The sequence below is a fragment of the Lissotriton vulgaris genome, chromosome 3_1 (assembly GCF_964263255.1).
Source record: "Lissotriton vulgaris chromosome 3_1, aLisVul1.2, whole genome shotgun sequence".
Lineage (NCBI taxonomy): Eukaryota > Metazoa > Chordata > Amphibia > Caudata > Salamandridae > Lissotriton > Lissotriton vulgaris.
This window is the reverse complement of record NC_141689.1, coordinates 1,250,620,739-1,250,644,790: the sequence shown is the minus strand read 5'-3', so window position 1 is coordinate 1,250,644,790 and position 24,052 is coordinate 1,250,620,739. Positions and strand designations below refer to the sequence as shown.

The 24,052-nt window shown below is 42.3% G+C and overlaps 1 protein-coding gene and 1 long non-coding RNA gene across 6 annotated transcripts in view; one reads left to right on the top strand and one right to left on the bottom strand.

Annotated features, from left to right (window-relative positions):
• The window catches only part of SLC4A4 (solute carrier family 4 member 4), a 710,971-nt gene extending 693,184 nt beyond the window's left edge, over positions 1-17,787 (top strand). For 4 of the 5 annotated variants that reach the window (XM_086961758.1, XM_086961760.1, XM_086961759.1 and 1 more), the window contains 3 exons: positions 7,682-7,781; positions 11,779-11,858; positions 16,322-17,787. In XM_086961758.1, the coding sequence (XP_086817884.1) occupies positions 7,682-7,781; positions 11,779-11,822 (144 nt within the window). In that variant the 3' untranslated portion in view covers positions 11,823-11,858; positions 16,322-17,787. The remainder of the gene's footprint in view (positions 1-7,681; positions 7,782-11,778; positions 11,859-16,321) is intronic. The other variant, XM_086961762.1, reaches the window with a different exon arrangement.
• A 3,423-nt stretch (positions 17,788-21,210) lies between these two features.
• LOC147727751 (uncharacterized) lies at positions 21,211-23,502 on the bottom strand. The gene is made up of 2 exons (XR_015309341.1): positions 22,592-23,502; positions 21,211-22,450 (listed from the first exon to the last, which is right to left on the bottom strand). It is a non-coding gene; the product is annotated as an uncharacterized LOC147727751 (long non-coding RNA).
• Between the last annotated feature and the right edge of the window lie 550 nt (positions 23,503-24,052).

The window sequence follows — 24,052 nt, the reverse complement described above, 5'->3', positions numbered from 1 at the left end:
CAAACACCCCCTAGGACTTGGAACAGCACATACACATCCGTGCAGTGACACATCAGCTGGTCATGCAATGTGGCGTGTCTCGGCTGTGTGTGGAATCCTAGCTCCAAAAGATGACAGGTCCAAACAATGACCATGATTCTGGAAGGGTGACCTTGCATCATGTTTCCATGTGTAATATGTGTAACCTTTGTGGAAGTTGCAGATAGCACCCAAATCACTCTCAGGGGTGGCACATAAGTGACGATAGCGCTCAACTGCAAAATAGCGCTTTATTAGACCTGTACTCATTGGCACAACACTAAATCAGGCCGACCATTACATTAGTGCAGCACTGTTTGCATCACAGACGACATCATGGGTGCACACCTTTTGTAGATACGACTCTGCACTGCTTCACAAAAATATTGCTGTGTAAGCCCACCGTGTGTGCAACTCTCAAAAGGTTACAATTTGTAGGCTGCGCAGCGCATAACAATAATGTAGCGCCAACTGGCAATATTCTCGTAGCGCGTGCTTGCAAATGGTGACTGATAATTATTCTTAACTCCCGACTAACTCCTCATTGGCACAATTATCGCCAGCCGTGTGCGCACCTGAACACGCTCAGCTCTCCTCCTGTGTGGACGTGTCTTGCTCAGTCACGCAGTAAATGGCATTTCAGAGTTTTATTCTTAATCCCGGTTTAACAATTGAGCCGGCAGAGGAGCGTGATGTGTTGGATTTTGGTAGCTTTGACCTGCGCTGAGCATTATATCCATGACATTTATGCAGCTAATGATCCTATCACATGCTACACCCTAGCCTGGCCTTTACGTGAACAGATTTTTCACTTAACCATGGCCATGCTGGTGTTTTAGGAATTCACGGGGCAAGTTAATGCATTGACCGTGGAGGGCCTCTGGAGGCGTCGTGGTGCCTCGTGGCACTGCTTCCTTCACAGGTAGGGTGACCAGAATTTTAAAGTAAAAACACGTGAATTTACACAAAAATAGAAGAAGGACTACAATGTTACTTCAAGCGAACACACAGACTGACAGCGCTCCTCAGCAGAGAATTACAGAAAAGGCTGTAAGAACAAACATAAAATACATTTTTAAAATCCTATAGATTGCCTGTTAATTACATTGCTTTCTTGAAACAACTGTTAACTATCCCTGCTTTGTAAAACATAAAAAAAACACCTCCCGCTGTTTTCAATCGACCCTCTCTAAAAACCAGGGCATGAGCTCAATTTCCTTTCCGCCTTCCTTTTCGTGATGGGCTAACCGCCATAAAATGGTGGACAGAAAGGGACATTGTAATCCCTATGGCGGTCCCTGAGCAGACACCACCACTGTTGTAGGGATACAAGTCCCTCCGACGGACCGACAGTGGAGCCGGTCGGATCTGTGGCGGTCGGTCTCTCCGACCACCTACCATCCAATGGCGGGCAGTAAAGCGGCGTCCGATGGCAGTGGGACCAACGGCCTGGCTGTGGCGGTCCTACCGCCATTGTAATGAGGCCCTAAATCCAGAACAGCACAAATGAGATGCCCGCCAGCTGGAACCACTGGTACAAACTGAGCATTGACTGCAAACACAACAACACTGCTTTTTTCCAGTTATATCACATCAGAATTGGCAGAATATCAAAGGTTTCAGGCACAGGTGAGGAGGTATTGGGGTCTAGGCTGAGCGATATGCACCCCTGGGTCAGCTGAATGGGGAATTGTAGAGGAGAGGCAGAATATGCTTGTAAATTGGACGAAGTTTATAATGGATGTCTTGAAATTTACCAGCTTGAGCAGGAATACGCAGCAGCTGCAGTCGGTAGTGGGAGTACCTGCCGGGCGGTGATGTGGGGAGGGGGAGAGGCAGGGTGGGGGTAGTAAACTATGGATTACGGAGGTTTACAGGAAAGGAAACACATAAATAAATACAACGAATTTCGTTGCATGCACTGCTTCCCCAATGCAATGCAGTGCGCGCAACGAAATTCGTTGTATTTATTTATATGTTTACCTACCTGTAAACCTCCGTAATCCATAGTTTACTACCCCCACCCTGCCCCTCCCCACATCACCGCCCGGCAGGTACTCCCGCTACTGACCGCAGCTGATACGTAGGAAAAACAGCACATGTCTGCTTTCCAAGAACGCTAGTGTTTATTCCTCAATATACAGGGATGCAAAATCAAGTAGTTCTGTAAACAGTTGTGTGAAAATCTTGTGCACGGCATGAAATATGTTTTACCGGTATCATGCCTGAGATTTTCAACCGGGAGCATACATTGCTTTCAAAAAGCCACGAATTTCTGACAAGAAATATTCGGCCAGAAAATGTCTCTCAGCAAGACATCTGCTGCTTAAAACAGACAACTGCATGCAAAGAAATGACGCCAAATTGCGTAAAATGAAATGTACACATTTTTGTGAATTTCGGATGTAATTAAAATTTTGCCTGATTTTCGTTATTTGTATGTGTTTGAAGTGAGGCATAGTAATTTCTTTGCGAGTGATCTGGGCGACCAATGTAACACTCATGAATAATGTTGTCAAACGCTGGAAAATCATTTCCTTTTTATTGCTCTTTGTGGAAGAGGCTTGAATTCCTCCTGGAAAGGCTGATATTGAGTTTGTTTGTGTACTATTTTAATTTGACCCTGAAGCCTAGTTCACTGCAAGACTTTCAGACATTGAAATTCTGTCTGGAAATTCACATATTAATTTTCAAACGCTAAATGTGTGGTACTGAATATTACACCATCTGCCACTTCATTGGCAAGGTCGTCCAATACACATATAGTCAGGGATTAAATACATCTGTATTTGCGTATTTATGTATCAGTGGAAAGCCATAATATTTCAACAGACCACATATGTATTTGATGCATTTCCTTGAAAGTTTAAAGAGTGGGAAATCACATACAAGAATTATCAAATATGAATATTTTCTTTCAAGGATATTACAGAGCCTTACTGATTAACTTACATTAGTTCATGTTAGCATGCGCATTTTTGATATGGGAGTTTTCTTCTCGAAGGCATAAGTCAGCAGCAGCCGGTGCAGGTCAGTCAGCGTGGTGGGGCAGGGCCGGACGGACGGAGGGGGGAAGGGGGTTGGGTCGACCGATGACGGAAGAGGGAAAATTAAATAAATAAATCCTATTCCATCATCCGTTGGCATTCCCCGCCCCACCCCGGCCCACCGCGCTTACCTGCACCGGCCGCTACAGATAAGTGGGTGCTTCAGTTCTCAGCGCTCTGACGTAGAGCGTGCAGTTGCCAGGATGATGACGTCTTGGTTGATGTTTGATGCATTGGAAGAGCGGTAGGGAAATTGCCAATGTAATATCAGGACCAGTGCTTTAAATGGAAAAAAATAAGTGCAGGTACTCACCAAATTGAGATGTGGACTAGGGGGCGGAGTTTGGGGCGGGGCTACTGGAAATGCTAAGGGACCCGGTCAGAGGCACACTTTTAATTTGAGAGAGTTTCAATTGATGCGCAGATGTGCAGAATTATATTGAGATGCAAAACATACACTCGCCTGAGCCACTCAATGCAAATGTGCTTCTAATCTAGCCTGAGAACAATTGGATTTCTCTTCACTAAATAGACCAACAATCTTCACAGCAGCTAAGTCTACTCACAAAACCAAGCAAAAGTGAGGAAAGCAGATTAAATCAGAGTAATTGTCCTATTACAGGGTCGCCCCTTAGACTGCAGTGTCAGTGCCTTCTCAGAAGAAAAAGAGTGGGTGCCAAAAATAATACTGTTGGACTACAGCACTCGGTTTTCACCATCTCCGTGCAAGTCACAGGGGAATTTTGGGGACCAAAGAGATGCACCAGTTTGGCCAAAATATCAATGAAGCTTCTTGTACTGAAAAAGTTCACAAAAACGAAGTACAGAATTTAGGCCAATAAAATACTTCTTTAGAAAACCTAAATTACTTTGGTTTAAGATGTTAGGTTCTTTCCTAGATCAGGTGGCCTTGTGAGTTCTAGAGCTTTAAGGTACAGACTGCCAACTCATGGTCTTAGAGAACTTAAGATATTTCGTGGTCGGAGAAAAACAATTCACAAAGTGCTCAGTAGTACGGTTTGATCATTATTGAGGTAAAGTGTTTAGTTTCTCTTCAACTAGAGTACAGGGCCGGACTGAGAACCAAAACCGGCCCTGGCACAGTGCTCGGCCGGAACTCCCACCCCCGAGGTGGGTTAGGGGTGCGACCGCGCTCGTTGCCAGGGCCGGTTTTCGTCCGATTTTGTTACAGGGCCATATTTGCAGCAGCGCTGCAAAAACGGCCCTGTAACAAAAACGGCCCCCAGGGGCCCAAAACCGGCCCCCACCCTTGCAGCGCACCGGGGGATTGCCCGGTGCCTGCAACAGCCAGTCCGGGCCTGTTAGAGCATTAAACCTTGAAATCAATTACCCAACAAATAACTAAACATTTGCTTTAGGCAACACACTTGAAACACACATGAAGAAAACCTATTTACTGGTTCACTCACAGAGAATTATTGCTGTACTTCTGAACACAACCTATTTTCCCACAAAGCAAACTTCACTCTTAATTTCAGCTCGGAGTATTTCTCACTGAAAAAGAAAAATGTTGCTTCTGGTTGTAATGCCCCCTGCACCCTTCACATCCAACGAACATGACAAAAGACAAGGTCTCAAATGTTCCACGACTCTCCAGGGACTTGCATTTTGGGAATTTCTCTTAATAAGCTCTTCGTGTTTGATTCTATCTCAACCTGCTGGGCGAGCAGGAAATCCTCACAGTGTAGCTAGCAGAAAGGGTGACATAAATCTGCATCCTAGGCTGGGGGCCGCTCGCACATCAGTCCTATCGATGACGTGCCTCCATCAGAGTTTAAGCACTATTCATTCAGATCAACTAGCAATTTTTTTGTTGACCTCCAAATCTCAGCTGGGGTACTTAGCTAAGCTGGAGTCTGATGCGATCCAACGCACATCCCATTATATATGTGTTTAGCCATGGTGGATAATTGTGCCTGTGTGATCATGATGTGACATCATTCACCGATTTGAAGCTTCTAAATGATGCCGTGTTTTACATAAATTTGAACATGCATCAGCAATAACACTAGTATTGTGAAGTGAGGCGTGTGTTTTGTTTCTTTTCTCCGCATAGCCAGTGTCTTGTGTTAATAAATATGCAATTGCTAAAAAACACCAGTGCAAATGACAAGCATCCAGTAGTCCTTCTCCTAAAGCCCATAGCAGCGCTGTTGTAGTTTGTTTCTTTCAGCAAGTTTACAGCCCCGTGTTTATGTCCTGAGAAATGGATTCAGCCTAATAAAACTCCTTTCAAATGCAAGCGAAGCAATAAACACTAACCATTTGTCAGGACAAGGGCCAGGGGGGCCTGTAACAGATCAAAGGTTTTGCTTTTCCAAATCGAGTGAAATGTAGCATATACAAGAAGAAGCGCGACACAGCTGACGAGTTGATCAGTTTTTGTGAAGCACTCTGATCGAGTGCTAAAATCTCCCCTCCTGCTGGCATCGCAGAATACGGCAGCATTTGTTTGGAGTCCGATAAAGAGTCTGCCCGCATTACTAAGCCTTGATTCCCACCGACTACAGCGTCACTACCTATCACCACCTTCCTCCTTTATCGGAGTCCAAACAAATGCTGCTGTATTCTGTTATGCCAGCAGGAGGGGAGATTAGCACTCGATCAGAGTTCTTCACGGTAATTGACCAACTCATCACTTGTGCCGCGCTTCTTTTTTGTATATGCAAAATTTCACTGAGCTAGGCTTGCCCCATGAGTACCGGTACTCTCTCTGTACAAAGAAAAGTTCCGGTACTCAAGGCCCGAAAATGTAGAAGTGCCGGTACTCAGTACCGGTGAGTACCGGCCCATTTAAAGCACTGATCAGGACCAGAGTATGCTTTCACACTTGTGTCCTTGGATTTCCTTTGCACACTTTTAATTTTACTCTCGATGTGAAAACATAATTTGCCAAATATCTAGAAGGATGAGGGAAAGTGGATGTTTGCAAAGAAACATGAGTGCTTTGCATAAAAAGTGTTGGAGCACCATCTGCATTGTGAGTGGAGAACTGTGGTGGACTCTTTGAAACAACAGCAATGTCTGAAATCTACCAGCACAATGTAAGTGCCACAATGTAGCTCGCTATTTTTACCTCCTGGTCCCATTTTAGATTAGAGAGCTGTTGTATTGGGGCGGTGGGGGCGTGAGATAAGTGGGTGTCATGCCCTTTTTGCCGGTTTGCCCCAGGTTTTGTATGTGTGGGAATCCTGGTACTGATGTAGTGTACTGGAATACTGAAATCGGAATGCGGGAATGAGGATATACTATGCCAGTATCTTCTTTAATGTATTTATACTGGCTGTCGCTTGGGGATGGTCTACACCAGCGAAGTTCGGCACATTTGGGAAGCTTCCCTTTGGTAAAAGTGGGTAAAGCATCCTAGCTGTTTTATGGGTCAGGCATCCAACCGCAGAAAATCATGTGCCCACCAGTCACAACGCTCCACTCACAGGTATGAGGTGTGGAGATGGGAAGTGAACAGACAGTGTATGGAGCATGCAATGCGGCAAGTGCGCAGCTGCAAGTACCAGCTTAGTTCGCGAAGACCCCAGGCTGGAGCTGGAAGGCAAGGACCAGTCTGCAGGATAGACCTCCTGATATAGGCGAAGCTTAGAGCAAGGGACGGGGGACTGACACTAAATGGTGTTCGCCCACTGCTAGAAAATACTTCCTGCTAAACGAAGGGCCACTAAATTTACTTCTCCTTAAACATTGCATGCTCTGCTCTTTGCAGAGCCTGACAAGCTCTAGTTCTAGGGAGTAGCAAGGTTAGCAGAAGATGTCTTTTCCAGGGCACAAGTCCTAAAAAAAGAATTGGGGGGACGCTGACGTAACAATAGGAAGTGACGTCACGAAAGGTGGCTTGCACTCAGTTGCAGTTTATAGTTATCGATCTCCTGGTAAAATAAGTGGGGGGACGCCGTCCACCCACGTGGTACCCCGACTCGGGCCCTGGCCTTTTCCAAGCTAGGGGAGCTATGATTTTAGCAGCTTATCGCGAGCTGGCATTATCAGTATTCGAAAAATACCAGGCTCTGGTGTTGCCCTTGGAGTAAGGCCTGTTCCCCTAAAGGCAGTCCTAGAATTAACATAGAGTATGCTCTTTGGGCTGCCTAATGAATGTCAGACCCCTCATTGTAAAAAATTATCTTTCGAACAATAGTCAAATTAAAACAGCAAATATTATGAATGGAGCCTTCTGAATTTCTTATTGACGCTCAGAATAATAAACATTGCTGAAATAATAAAATGATCCAAGGCCAAATGCTGTATTTTTAGTATACTGTCTTATGCTGCACACAAATGTATTCTTCTTCGTTGGCGTTGAGGGGAGTGGGGGTACTCATGTGTTGGTTCTCCTCGTCCTTCACCACAGACCTGAGGTTCCATCGTCTCACTGTGCCTTGCTGTAGTAGCTGCCGAGGTAAGGTCTGGGTGAGAGGCTTCAACGAACGTTGGTGGCATATGAGAGGTTAGGGTAGGACGCATCTGTATAAAACACAAGCGATGATCTAAAGAATTCGCAAGGTGAAGAGGAGGAGGAAGGGAGAACCGATAGTCCGAAAAAACTATTCTTCCATGCTAAGCCATTTTACACGTTTTTTCCACAGTCCGACTGTCCTCCTTACACAGAACAAGTCCCAAGTATTAAAATTCCAATGGACATCATGGAAAAGGAACCGTTTCTAATTGATAGCAAACCTACCGACAGTGAGTAGAACTAACCTCTTGCATGCCTGCTTGAGCCTGCCTTACCACGACAACAATTCATCACAAAATCAACGGAGCGCAACAAGTTCCTCTCATCACTGCTTGTCATTCCACCTCGACTTCTCATGCTGCCGCTCACCTCTTGTTTCCACCTCCCTCTCTTTGTCCTATGTTTACTGTCCTCAGATCCTTTAAGCGTATCTATACCTGGGTTGGAGCACCTGCTTTTTGGTGTTGCTTTGTGGTCTTTTATCTCTAAATGTGTTCTCTCTCTACCATCTTTCCCGTTGATTAACCATTTCTTGCACCACCAATCTGCTCAGTTTTCATTTCCCAAAATCTCACCATGCTGGCAATCAGAATTGAAAATGTAGTGTGCACCGCCTAATTTATGGCACCGATAAATCTCCAATCAGCCATCATCATTAACATGTTGATTGACCATTGTAGGTTCCATTAATTTTCATCATGATTGTTGTGGCTTTTGGTGTTATAACTGTATGTGGATTAATGTGGATAATGTGATACTGAAAATGTTGATTCAACTTGGATTGTTTTGCATGTACTGCTCGGACAGCTGTAGTTTGTTGTGATCTCTCAGGAAAGTGCAAATTTGCATGTGAATTTGTAAAGTTACAACTCACAGACAGAAAGCTTATGACTTGAGATGTTGTTTGAGGAGCAATTCTGTATTTTGTATGTCATTCACAGGTCTTCAGTTGTTCCAATGAAATATTAATTTCCACAAAGATGACAGTTCTATTTATATCTTTCATCTCCATCCCAGCCCACTGAGTGCTTCCACTTACCATTGACTGAGGTCTACTCCTTTCCTTGCATTCGTATCCACCCTGAATACAATAATTCATTTGGGTCCAAAATGATCTGAGTCATTTGATCACAATTTTCTTTTTTCTAATTTAATTTAATTTATCAATTTTATATAGCGCCTCTGCATTAACAGGGTGCCTCAGGGCGGATGTATGACGGTACAACGCGTGCTTTTACAACGCGTACCGTTACGACGCAGGTTTTACAATGCAAGTCGTTACAACGACTTGCGTTGGGGGGCGCTGGATAGTGAATAGTTTAATTTACAATTCCAACTCCAGTCCCCGTGGATAGTAGGGAAGGTGTTGGATAGTAAATTAAACTATTCCCTATCCTAGAGCGCCCTCCAGCGAAAGTCGTTGTAACGACTTTCGTTGTAAAACCTGCGTGGTAATGGTACAGCGTTGTAAAAGTTTTGTGGTAAAGGATGTTTCCCCTCAGGGCATTTTATTAAATCTTATCAAAAAAGGCTGTTAATCATTCTCCAAAACACTAATGTCCTCCATCTTACCACAAATCTATCCAATACACTGCCAATCACCCAAAAAGCGATGGCAACCTGACCAAATAGACGTTGATCTATATCTAGAAAACTTCCAGTCAAGTGTACAAAATTACCGTTTAAGTTTGACCTCAGATGTACTGTAATAAAATCTAAGCTGCCTCCAAAAGTTATCTACTTTGACGTCTAAAGCAAAATACCTTTTATCTGAAACCATCAAAACAGATCTGTCCGTATAATAATCACAATATTGACAAAGTGCAGCACCTCTTAAACCTCACAAACCTCAAACATTTCTTTTCACTCACACCTGTCTCAACCTGAAATCTATTTCATACATCATGCACTTCCACATTCCCTTCCCCCTGCTATTCCTTTCCATATATTTGTCATTTAGCCTTCTCTCAAGCCCAAAATATAGATGGTTTATCCTGTAGTCCTCTTCTGGTCCTCTAATGTCTTGTATACCTGGACACTGTCTTACATCTGCACTCCAACATCATGTAAACCCTGTTTTCTCTTGAATGTCGTACTCCATCCTCCAACAGATTTTTCCTCCTGTATTCTCCCCTCCCCCGTCAACAGCTTGAACCTGGAGCCAATACGCCCTCCTCGATTTGCCGAAGGTCTCTGCGGACATGGGATTGAAATGCACTGTCGCTGACAGCTAATTTGCCCTGTGTGACTCATCCACCTTTCACAAAGGATGTTTAAATGGAAACCAGCAAGTAATTGTCAGGAACATGGCATGACACCCCATTTCCGCAAGAGAGATTTCTAAAATTGTAGCCACACCAATTGTCTTACACGCCTTTCTGTGGTACGGCCTATCGGTGTCACACTAGCTAAATTCAACACATTTATCCTGAAACTACAACCACAGAGCCCCATACACAATCAATGACAAAACAAAAAAGGGATAAGTGGAATGCTGGAAATAACTTCAGCTCAGTGGTATAACAAAGGCCCCCGCAGCCCCCACGATGCTGTGGTGCCCATGCTCCAGAAGGCACACTCAGCAGAGTACCCTGGCCTCAACGCTCCTGAGTGAGCCCGGGGGTGTAAGTTACATCATGCCATTGCCTCAGCTTGTGGTATTTGCTCAGGCTGCATTGCAGTCAATCGTTGTATGCCCACCATGCCACTAAAGACAGAGACCAGCCATATGCTAGCCAGACCATGTTCTTCTCCAATAGGAACCGTCCTGCCCATACAACCAGGCCAGGTCTCCTCCATATGGGACCCGCACATAAGGAACTCTGGTACAGTTTTGATTTATTGGAGCCTCATTAGTGTAGTGCAGCTTGAGTCCATTGACACAGAAAGCAGAAAACCCATGTCTAGGCACACCTATTGTGCCCAGAAGAGTCCCCTATGCTCACTGTGCCACTGGGCTATCTTCACCTCACTAATGAGCCCCACATAGGCAGAACTCGGTATGGTTATTTGAGCAAAAAGATGCAGAGATCTTGCTACCCAGGTGATTAAAATCCAAAGCACTAATTGATCTATTCTAGCACCCATTTGGTTTGGGTTCTGAATTCACAAGGAGCTTCCAAAGTTTTAGTCTCTTCAGCCAGAGTAAACATGTCTTCAGAGACGCACCACTCCCATAGAAGCCGTATTAATCAGCTGCATTTTTTACAAAGGACAATGGGGATTTGGGGGCAAGATTACATAATTGAAAGAAAAATAGTAGGTTGGACAGGATCACATGAGGATTGCATAACACTGCATAACGATCATTCTTAGTCATTTCTACAAATGCAGCCTAAGCTCCCATATCATATTCACCATATAACCATTCAAAAACATAAATGAGCAATCGGACTGCGAGAATCAACCTGCAGTGCCGTATGCCAGGACAGGACAGGACAGGACAGATCTTATATCTCACCACTCTGGAAACAAAGGTTATTGTTTGGGGAATTTGGAAATTAGCATGTGTTGTCTTATAGAATCAAATTGCCATCTGAATTTCAGTCTAATGTAAGCAAAATGATCAAATCCGCAGACAAAAAATCCCGTTTGGCTAGATATATTGAAAGTGTGAGCTTGGTCACAAAATCCAAATACAACTCTTGAGTCAGTAAATGGAGGCCGAATGGATGCATCCTAGTGTGCACACTGCGGTGTCATAATTGTTGTCAGCATGTTTATTGGACCATGCAGCCGCGCTTGTATGAGAACGGCTAGAGTGCAGACTAAGGGCCTCGCTTTGAGTTTGGTGCTAAATCAAGGACACTGCCCTTGAAACTGTCGTTATGAATGTGCAGCACTACTGATGATTAGGCATTGTATGCATGATGGGGCATATGTAGCACCAGTTACACTTACCAGGGGGATTCAGTATTTAAATGCAAAATAGTTACCCCTACACTTTTGCCAGTGGAAACCATTTCAGACATGCTGTGATTCAGAATTACTTTAAATAGGTGTAATGCTTTCAATCCGCAGGGAATACCTAATTACACATGTAATTGCGAATCAGACTACAAACGTAATTCAAGCATCGATTATAGAATCCCCGATGGTGTGCAAAAAATACACTTGGTAGCAAAGTCATTTGTGAAAAGAACACTGCTAGACACTGTTGTCACTCTCCCAGTAGCTATAGCATGCTTTGACACACTGACAGTGTACCTTTATATTGTATTTTAACAGGAGAAGATCCGCCGACATTCCTTGAGCGACACACGTCGTGCTGAGAAAATTCCGTTCCTCCAGTCATACCTCGCGCCAAGGTAAATAAAAACACGTTTTAGCAAGAAAGAGTGAAGAGCCTTATGGGGAAAGACGTACACATGGTTAAAACTGTGCATGCGGCTGAACTCTCCCCAACATATGCCCCTGCTGCCTGCAGCATCTTTTGGCTTCACTGCATGGGCTTTAGCAATGCAGTGGGGTCAATGTAGTCACTCAATCCGAACATTTGGTATGTTATTGTTACTATATTCTCCCAGGGAGTTCAGTTCTGCCGTGGCTTCTGTACCAACACAAGCGGTAGACTTTCTTTTGTAAGCCCTCTAGTTTGCTGATAGCAAGTAATGAAGTACTCTAGTATTTGGATTACACAATAATAGATTCCCACCCACTTTCAGTGTCTCAGGGTAACTCTTAGGAGCTACAGTCCTTAAAATAAAAAAAATATACCAGGGGCAGAAGTTCTCCCAAGCTGCCCATGGACACATGTAGTACACACTTCATGATTCTTTTGTCTTTTATGAATATTTTTGTAAGCATATTCCTTCATTCATTCAGTGTTTTATTTCCCAATTTTATCATACTGTTTGTTAGCCGCTGTACTAATTAACATCTTAATGTGTTTCCGGGCAATTGGCTTCTTGGACAAAGCCCTTTTGTCAGCAGCGGTCGGTGCAGGTAAGCGCTGGGGGGAAGGCAGAAGACAGAATAGAAATTATTTATTTATTTAATTTTATTCCATCATCTGTCAACTTCCCCTAACACCGCGCTTTACCTGCATGGACTGCCACTGCCTTTTGCGATGGCAAACTCTTCAAAATCACAGAGTTTGCAACTGAAAAAGGGCTTGACTTTATGTAAATAACACTTGTTTAATCAGGAAAGTGTTTCTTACTTCTAAAAGCACTTTGCGATCCTTTTATGAATTGCAAATATGAGGTGGTGTGAAAGTGGTGTTCCGCTTCTATTTCCCATTCGAAAAAGAATGTATATATGTTTACAACTGCAATTGCAAGTACAAGCCATTGCCAAGTTACTGGCACCCAAGTTGGGGTGGGAAAGGAAAGGGGGGAGGGGACCCCTTCGAACCTCTTCCCAAGAGCTGTATCTAAGGGGAAGGATCAAGGAGGTATTAGGAGAGCTAAGAGATCTTGGCCGAGCGTAGACTTTAAGCAACTTCTCAAAATTGAGTGGAACAGAGTGGAAAATAGCCCCCTGTATGTGTGTAAGAACTTTGAATTGAATCCTCTTTTGTATAGGGAGCCAGTGAAGATCTTTTAATGTAGAAGATACTGAACACCATCTGGGAAGATGAAAGTGAAGCCTAGCTGCAGCATTCTGAACCTGATGAAGTGTATTACAAAGTTGTTTAGTAAGGCCTAAGTATAAGGCATGACAGTAATCCAGCCGAGAGGTTGTTAATGCCTCGATCACTGTCCTTTTAGCCTTCAAAGGAATAATGCCTAACACCTTATACAGGACTTTTAATACTCCAAAGCAAGTGAATAACACTGATAAAATCTGATGTGTGAAAGAGAGCTGTTCTGCCTCTTTTGAGCTTTAAGACGTCTCCAAGCTTCCAAGTGCACTAACGGAGGAATTTCAACCCTGATATGTTATTGTATCTTGCAAGTATTACAATACAGAAACATGTATGCCCAGTTGTCGCAGAATGTAACATAATGCACTACATTATCATCCTGCTACATTAAAGAATATTGAAACGTGGACACAATTTTGAAGCCGTCAATTGTAAGACATTCCCTGATGTTTTGGACACTTACATAACCCTAAGAGCCTTTACCACAAACTCTAACATTAACAACCACCACGCCAGGGCAGCAGGACAACGACGAGTCACGACTCCGAGTCTCACGACGATGATGACGGACGAACTCCTTGTGACTGACACACTCTCTTATGCTACTGTCCTGTGTCACTGCTGACCAGTCTACTTCTACTTTCACTTAGTTAGTAGACTTGTTGTTAGTTTCACTTTTAGTAGTCTGGTTGTTGTTTTGGTGGCCACGCGCAGTAATGGCCAATCACCTCGACTTTGCTGGATAATAGCCACAGGTGATTGGCCATGTACTGCGGGCCACAGCAGAGCAGCCAACACCCACGCGTGGCACCATCCTGCTGCAGCAGCCAATCCTGGCGCAGCGTTAACAGCGCCACTGTGCCAGGATTGGCTACGAACAGCCTGCTATCTGCCCATGATGAGACCGGGGCCCGGGTCCCATGCCTGTGTATCTAGTCTCTGACTCCTATGGGGGATGGGGGTGGACCCTAGTGCGCATGCGCATGCCAGTCAAAATATTGAGGCCTCCTGGATTTCACATGCGCAGTGTGTACAGTTACTGTAGTACACACTGCGCATGTGAAATCCACGAGTTACAGTTACTGCAGTGCTCATGCTCAACGCAATTTCTGCTTGCGCCGCCCCATCCCCCGCACGGCTGTTGTATCCAACTGTTGCTTTAATTTATGTTGTCATCCCAACAACGGCCCACTCCCTTCTGTGCTGCCCGATTCTGTCGGGCTTCTCCCGGCCGGGGATGGTAGCGCTGCTCAGAGCCTCAGATGAATCACGTTTTTTAAATTCGCCATGGTGTTGTTGGCAGGTGCGTCCATGGCTAGTGGGGCAACGCCCCCAATGGACGCACCGCCACTGCACAAAAGTTGAATGCCAGGAGTGGAGCTGACTGTTCTGATCCTATCCATTGGTTCTGAGTACTCTGGCCCAGATGTACCTGGGCTACACACAGCACAGCAACCAGATCTGCTGTGCTGCATTGTATAAAGCAGAACACCCTTTGCAGCACCTAATTACTAAGACTGGGCTGCTGCTGTCGTACCCTGCTCTAGCAATCTAACAAGTCCGCCTTCTTCAAAGCACATCCTTGTACCATGGTGCTGAGATGAACGTGTGCTATCTAGCACAGGATTTGCACTAGAAGCACACCCTTCCCTTGCACATTCCTAGGCAAACTTAGAAGGATCCAATTCATTGGATGAATGCTGTGTAATGCGGTTCACATGCAATGCTTTGTTTTTTTAAGAAATAAACACATTTCTCCTGCCTGCTAAAAGTAGACGTTAGTTTTCAACACAAAGCCCAGCCTGGCTACCTAAGTAGATCAGGCTACTTGACGCAAAGTGATGCAAAGCTGTAAAAAAGATTTTTTTGTGCTAAGAAACGGCTTCCTTTCCAGTAGTGAATAGTATATGTCAGGTGCCACTTAGCATCGCTTTGGGCCAGCACACAACCTTTGTAAATCTGGCTCTAGGTATACAAGCATGGAACATAATTCCAAGGGTTGCACAGCATGTTACAGGGGGCACCAGGCAGCAGCACTGGACCAGTCTGGACCATTGCCAGTGACCACTTTGGGAACACTAGGCCCACATTTACTAAAGTTAGCATGGGTGCTCACTCAACATAATACAGTTTAGAGTTGTGTACGCAGCCTTTCCAATGGTAAATAAATAACCACTCTCTTTTGCTTTGTGTTGCATCGCACAAGGTCCTGCAAGAACATTTGTAGATTTTGTGTCTGGGCTCCATCATTTCCCATCATTTTTAACTCTGACAATACAGTCACCTTGCAGATTATTTATGCAGTTTTCATTTTCATTTTCAGTCATAAATATCTATAGATCCTAATTCCAGGCACCAGGATTTCTTAACTAATCATTGTAGTGGTTTAGCAAAGTATGAACTGTGCTACCTTACCTAAGGCCTTTACCTGGAAACGTAATGTTGTTTACATAAAATGCACATTTATGGCATGATATGGGTCAACCTTATTTTATTTTAATATTTATTTTCAAACCACCTGAAGATATATTCTTGCACCTTTGAGATTTGGTTATTTGTATCCAATAAAATATATTTTAAGGACAAGCTTTAGAACACCAAAACAGTAGAATTGGCCAATTTAAACCCACTTACAATGTCAAGTATCTGAATGAAGGTGTCAATAGGACATATATATTCATACCTTTGCGGCACTTGTTGTCAAAAAATATGAGCATCAGGTTAGCGTATGGAGATATTTCAGAGAGAAGGTATTTCACAAGATAAAAGAGATTATGCATTTACCTGAAAATTCTGGGATACCGAAAATTCTAGGATACTCACGTTGTGTACCTGTACACAGTGTATCTGTTTTATGAAAATTGTCATTTCTGGCTCATTTGACATCAAGCTTTGTGTATATCTAGGTAGCTTCTGATTAAAACTTGTGTGTTCATCCAGGTTAAAATATACACAGTTCTGTCAGCTTTCTTTATAAATATAAAGTAGTCTGTAAGGTAACTTGTAGCAGAAGGTGAAAAATAAACAAGCTAGGTCCTATGCTAAAAAAATCAATTAATTTGTGTTTGTAGTGTAAAGGCAGAAGGTGATAAGACAACAAAAATGTATTTTAAGGAAGTTCCATGAGGTATGAGGTGCAGAAAGAAGATAGTTTTTCATTGCCTACTTTTTTCTTTTTTTCAGCCCTCCACAAATCCCTGTAAGAGTTGTGCCTCAAATTAGGATAGAACTTGATCCCGAAGACAATGGTTATTTATGGAGGAGCAGGGGAACAGAAACAACATTGTGACCCGTATGCTCATCTGATACTGAACTTCTTGTTGTCATTAGCCAAAAATGAAATGACCCTTTCTTTGCTAATGTAAGGTACTTCTGCGACCCACCATTCAACTGCAGCATTAACTTTTTGCTGATTTCTCTTGCGCTCTCAGTTGCAGCTGTACTCTGCTAACTTTTAGTACGCATGGACTCTTTTTCCATCCCACAAGACTTTGGCCTTCAGACACAACATTCATCATATCCCAATCTCTCCCTTCATCAGGCGGGCATTGTTTTAGGTGCTTGACATTTTTTTGTGAATCTGAAATGAACCAGCTGCATTGGTCCTGGGAGCAGGAGTTTGACACATCGAACAAAGCAGAGGTGTGGTCGCAACTTGGAATATACTTGTTCCCTCCAACGCTACTGGAATAAGCCATTGCACATACTGATCCTTTAGCCTGCTGCATAAATAAGAGAAAGTAAAAATGGTACGTTTTTCCTAGTATGGAGTGGACAATGTTCTCGTATCAAATTTCTCTTATCTCTTTGCTATGCAACTTGTTTTTGTAACACTTTAATGGACATGTCTTATAAGTAGGTTGAAAAGTATTCCTCCCTTGATTTTGCTGATGAATTATGGGGCAAAACCTGCAACTTACTTTTGTAAATTTTTTAAACCTTTTTTAAAATGACTGTAAAGAAAATTATTTTTTTCCTGCAGCAGGAAACTTATAGTACTAAGTAGGTCTACCTCTTATTTGTAGATGCCAGGCTTTTTTTCTGTACAAATGTATTGTATATATTATGATTTAAGCAAACAAAACTAAAATTGAAAATCTTAACAGGTCGCATGCATAATCAAATTGTTAACATTTTGCTCATCTGTATTGAAGGCATCAATGACTTACTTTCTTACGTTTTTAGAAAGAGCTCTTGTAATTGAACAATGAAGGAGATATATTTTAATTAAACAAAGCTATTTTGAAATTTATATACTGTGTCTGAAATGCAACAAAATGACTCAATATGTGAGCCTGGGGGGACCAGCAATATTATGCCGGCCACTTTCACAGTTTGACCTCTTATGCAGTATTTTAAGGCAAATTATGTTATGTGCATACCCATTTGACTGTATGTATATTCATTTCTTCTCTGTATACATCCTGAAGGTGTGATCTACATAGGATACATGATAGTGGATAAAGGGGACCTGACACAGAGGGAGAAAGCAGCACAGCAACATTCTGTGGATCAACATGTTTATTGTACTATCCAATATGGTAGTTGGTGTCAGCACTGGTACCAATCATGCTCTCCAGCAAAATGTGGATGGCAGAACAATGTAGGCACAGTCTGTTCATTAAATCTGTAGTGACATTCTGCTTTTACCTGACTGGAGTGGTGCCACCTCATTTCACCTTATTGTCATCATTGAAGTAAATCCCCTAACCATATGGTACTCTTATACTTCACTTGCCAGCCCTAATTGAATCAGTTTTATTCTTCTGCACCAACAACCTTTGTAAATGCTCCTACAACCCCTGTAGTATAGCATGGACCCGTTGTGTCCACTGTACATGCAAGAGGCCACATCAGTGCCGAATCTTTAAGATAAACATTAACTTTATCATTGAGTTCCACCTAGACACATAGCATGGCAATGTATCTTATGTGTATATCCCCAAAAATCTGACATTGATCAGGGCTCTTCTGGACCTATTTTGACACCCCTACCACAGACCAATAATGGAAAATCTGAAAGATGTTTGAGTTATCGGAGGATAAAATCTGATTTAAGATGTTAGAAGTTCAACACCACCTTTAAAACTTGAAAATGGTGCAGATTTTATTTGATATATAGTAAGCTTGCTAAACTAGTTTCCTTGAGAAAATATTTGGAGATTCTAATATTGACCGCAGAAGACTGGATTCACTATTTACATATGAAATTTTTTCATATGCTTGATCGACCAAAGTGTTTTTGACACACATCGCTTGTTGGTGGCAGAAGGTTGCCACCTCTATATTAATCTGTGACTAAAGATGCAGATGAAATATCTTAAACTTAAAATGAATGCCACCAGGATGTTGTAAAGCCACATTGGACAATTAATCAAACTATATTGCAGAAAAACAGACACAAAATATAATTACTACATTTTTCAGGAAATTAAATTAAATATGTTTTTATTGTTAGATTGATGTTTCTCTAAGAAACTTTAAACGTTGTAAATATTGTAGAAGTAATACTTATCCATAATGTGAGTACAATTTATTTTTAAGTATAAAGTAATGCACATAGTAGTTGCATTTTAAATTCTATTGCACACCCTGTAGTATGTTGTACCTTTCAAAAATTTATAAAGGGCACTATGTATATAAGTATAGATTTCCTCATCACAGGGAATTTCTCTATTTACCAAATACTATTTTCTAACGCTTAAAAGTAGTAAAAAATCACTTAGAGAATGAGAACATAGTTGGTTATATACAGTATTATAGAAAAGCATACTACTGTTTAAAACTAATTAGATAATCTATGGCAAATTTTGCTGCCTTGGTAAAAGATAAAAAAATGCACAGCTTATCCTAGACCTCTAGGTAATACAGTTATTATTTGTCAACTAAGGCAATACTTTCTAATCATAAAAAGAAGTCTATTTCAAATTTGAGTAATGATTTCTTTCTGGATCAGCATACATAGCACACCTTTTAAATATCACAGTATTTTAAATGTGTCTATCTGAAGCCGTATATTGTTCTAGCGTTCTTTTTCTTATGTCACATCAAAGTATGTTAAGTTAAGGAAAACACAGGTCCGAAGCTTAAGCAAAATCATACAATTATATTATATAGACCACAATAGGCTGCTATATATTCTTTCCTTGTCCAGCCGGACAGGGAATTTATTAATCAGATCAAGTACTGAAAGTTCAGATACATTTAGCAACAAAACATTTCATTGCAGTAAGGCACAGTCCTGTACCGTACTGAAAAGGTAAGTGAAAAATAGAAAGAAAGGTGGTGGAAAGAAAAGGTACTTCAGGCAAAGGAAGTGAGCAATCAGGGCACTGTTTAGAATCAATGTTATCAGTGTTTCCCGGAGTAGCACATACACACATTAATGTACAATGGTTAAACGTATGTCTACTCAAAGGAGTCGACATTTCGATCCCGTGCTCTAGTTACAAAGGGATCTTCTTCAGGACTTAACAATTTAATTGCCTGGTTTAGATAATATGTACGCCTCCGCCGAGGGTGGGGGCGCAGGGCGTAAAGGATCGTTGTGCGCTTTGGGCTGTTAAAGCTCGTGTGGCTCGATTCCTTAAAGCGCAGAGTTGGTCACGTTGGTGCGTAGGCTCAATGCGGTTATGGACTGTCGAGTTATCCGGGGTAGGACAGTCGTGGAGGCAACGTGGGCTGGATGACCTTCGTTGTTAAGCGGTCGATGATTTCAAAGATCCGCAATAATTAGACCGATGTCTAGATTCAATCGGACCACAGTGCGGGTCCGCTGACGCGCTTGAACATCAAAGTATGTTAGCAGTCTATACTGCCAGGTGACTGAAGTTAGAAACTGTTGCATCAATAGAAATATCTTAGTTGCTCTTACAGGATTCTGATTAACTATTTTTAGTGAATATTTGATCTCCATGCATATTGTCTTCTACGAGGTAAAGCCGCTAAACTAAATGGAATACCAATAGTTCCAATAGTTCCTACCATATGTCTTCAAATTCTGCCTATCCCAGAATATGAGTCTAGTATACTAAAATAATTGTTAGATTCTATATCTCCCAAGGACATCAAGTGTATCAGAACCAAAAATCAGTCATTGTAGAAAAACTCCATAAAAATGAAACACTAATTCTTTATTTCTTTAGCAGTATCGATGTCAGAAAGTTAATATCACATCTTCAGAAAAAATATCTTCCTGTGCCCTATTGTGCTGTGCACCATGTAGAGTGCATGCCCACAAGAGCCTGTTATTGCTTGAAAAGTCTGGTTTCTCCGATGCCCTTACAAAGTTCATTGCTACACAAATGATACTACTCTCAGTCTATTTTGCATTATGTTTCCTTTTTTTACTTGCCCTTCGAAATATGGATATACTGATATACAAATGACAGATGCCATTACTGCAGACAGTTATTGTCAGCGACTTGTGTTTGAAGGTGGGTGGCAGAGTGAAGGAAGCAAACCTTGAGGCCGATTAGGATGGCGGACGGATTGCCACCCGTCCACCATCCGTGCCCGTCCGTTACCTATTTCCCCCCCACCATATTACAATGGCGGGGGGGACCGCGGCGGACGGAAAGACCATCCACCGCTTTTCCGCCGCGGTCGCCTTGCGACCGTGGCGGAAAAGGTCTAATATGGTGGCGGTGTCTATCAGACACCGCCAGCCATATTAGGATGGGCTTTGGGGAATGCCTTTCCGTGGGGGCAATGCTGCCACGGAAAGGCATACGGTCTTTGCTTTGGGGGCCCGTTGCGGGCCCCCAGGGTGAAGGAGGGCGGGGGTGCGGGGTGCACATGGGGGGTACCTATGGTATCCCCCTGCGTTTCAAAGTACAACATGGCAAGCACCGCGCAGTGCCTGTCATGTTGTGCTTTGAAACACACAACATGCATTTTTAGCATTGCGGCAGGCGGGGCTTTCAGACCGCCCGCCGCAATGTTAAAAGTGCTGGATGCACCCGCCAATGTGGCGGGTGCATCCTAATTCGGCGCACTGGACCTCCGCCATTATGGCAGACGGTCCCTTGCCACGACAGGATGGCGGACGAACAAAGTCCGTCCGCCATCTTAATCGGCCCCCTTGTTAGCATTGATCAATACAGATTGAGCAGGTTTGGCTCCTAGTAACACCATTCCACAACAGTACATTCAAGAGAATGTAAAGTTGCACTGGTAATAATCTGATGGACCTCTTTACAGTGTATTTTGATGCTGGAGTGTTAATGTTAAAAATGTAATCAAGTAATAATACAGTGTGCAATATAATTGAATTCAGTTTTTCTTCTGTAAAAACAGAGACATAGGAGAGCGGAGCACTTTCTATAGCTAGTGTATTTACAAAGGTGGAATGGAACTAAAAAAAATGGGCTCCCATTTTGCTGTTAAATAGAAGGCTTTGCTGCCTCCGGACGTTTTGGAACCCTGCCATGCATTATCAGCTACCAAAGTCATTGTTTTGCTAATGTCTCTTTTCTCTCTACAAACACACTTATATTTCACATCCATGTTTGCTATTAATTGGTGACCAACCTTACGCAACAAAGTCTTCCATTTTGTAACTAGTCTTAATGTACTTAAAATGCATTGACTGCTGAATTAGTTATGAAACCAACAGAAAATCAGTATCAGCCAAAGTATAGTATTTAGGGAAGTTGGCGCCATTCTTCAGTGGAGCAAAACATTTCCATCTTTCTTCTGTACTGTGTTCCTTACAGTTAAAAAGGTTCCTAAATGCAGCTGAAGTTTAGAATATTGTTCCCAAGGCTTTCTTCTCCTGCAAACAAGGTTTTCACCATTGGAGGAATTGTAGACACTAAGGGGCATATTAGCAAGAACCTCGTTAAAATTATTGCCGTTTTAGCGGCAGGAAACGGCCGCTAAAACGGCGATAATGGGCTTGCTAATATGCGTTATAGATTTCCAATAGAAGCCCAGGTTAGATGTGCAGGACATCTAACCTGGGCTACTATTGGAATTTTATAAAACATATTAGCAAGCCGATTATCGCTGTTTTAGAGGCAGTTTCCTGCTGCTAAAACTGCAATAACTTTAACGAGGTTCTTGCTAATATGCCTCTGTGTTTCATCCATCTGAAGAGCATGGCACATTCAAATTCAAAATAGAAGCAGCAAGGACTGGCATAGGTTTTCTAACATCTTCTTCTTTTCCTCATCTCCGCAGAGATTCTTTGTGTTTAAAGTCGACTTATACTTGTTAGAAAAATAAAGTATGTTGTTTCTTTCTGGTATGGGTTTGCATTCTGCTAGATTTACCCTATCTGTTTACATTATGTAAGTTCCTTTTTAACCCCTTCAGCGCGGCGCGAATTTTCGCGCTGTTCTGAAGGTTCTAATGAGCCTAGCGGCTCATGACGGAACGGTAATGTCATGAGCACAGCTCAACCGACGCTCATGACTGAACCGTTCCGTCATGAGCATGGAAGGGGTTAACCAGTATTATGCACAGCTCAATGTTGTGACGCCATTCAACCCTAATGTGGTTGTTCATTACTGAAGTGGACAGGTCTGGAAAGGCATTGCATCTGCAACGGTGCAACATAAACGGTTGCATTTGCTTGTTAGAAAACATTAAAATTAAATGCAACTTATTAATAATGAAAAACAATATACTTTTTTTTTTAAGCGTGCATCCCTTTTAGTTAACAAAGCAATTACAGTACATCTACCAAGCATATGGCTATTCTCATGGGTAAGGGTCTCCAATAAACTATTCAGAGATGGAGGAAATGCTGTCCTATGCATGAAATGTCTTAGTACTGTGCAGATAATCTGCTGTATTTCACCTTAAACTGTTGCTAGCATAGTGGAAAATGTGAAGATCCATGCCTTTTGTTTCGTAATCATTATACGCTTTCACATACATATTTTTTCCTTTGAGCAGTTTGGCTGGGGAGAGAAAAATACCTACCTAATACTTTAAAGCAACATTTCTGACCACAGCAGAGGAAAATAAAACATGAATAAAAGCATTTTGATGTAATATTATTTTTTCCAATGATGTACAGCATTTAAGTCTTTTCACATTTTACTATTCTAATATTATATGAAGCTTTCTATTTTGACTTTTCAGGAATAAAAATATGAAGAAGATTAAGTATTTTAGAATTTATATTTTTCAAAATTAAACGTTTATTGAAAATAAAGTAACTTTATCAATTTCTTTGTCCTGATGTTTCTTTTAACATTTTCTAAGGTAAATAGGATGATTACATTTTCCAAAATATTTTTGTGCTTACATTTAAAAATGAAATGGTATATGTATGTGTATATTGTATTAAGGAATAATACTAAAATCCACTTATCAAAATGAGACCATTTATGTTTTGTAGCATTCCCTGAAAAGGAATAATATAAAAAGTGTTCCCTCGAATACAGTTGAGCACAACCTGGCTTTAAGGGGCTGGGGTGGAGCCAATGATGAAGCATGCCACTACTACCAGTGGGTGAGGGTCACATATAAAAAGAAAATAACTCATCTTTTTCTGAATGAATACTGGGATTTCGTGTAGGAAAGGAGTCTAATTAGAAACACATGGCCCCATAAAGGCAAGAGGTCGATGCTTGTTCCACCCGTGCTCCGGCTGCAGCGCGGTCCTCTTTCACTTTCGGGACCGCGCTTGATTATTTAATTAATTTGCCGTGGAATTTGCCAGTCGGGCCGTTTTTACTTTTACTGCCGGACCGCGCTTGTTCTTAATTTGGAGCTTGTTGGAAGACAGCGGAAAATTTAACAGGTAAGTGGAGCAGCATGGGGAGCTCAACTGTCACTAAGTATAATAAAAGAATATATGCGGCACAGTGTGTGGTCAGTTGGACAGTCGCAACAAGCTGTTTCTGGAACGGTCCAGATTCAGGCCGTTGTTGTGAGGAAGTTGAAGCTAGCCTCATTTCC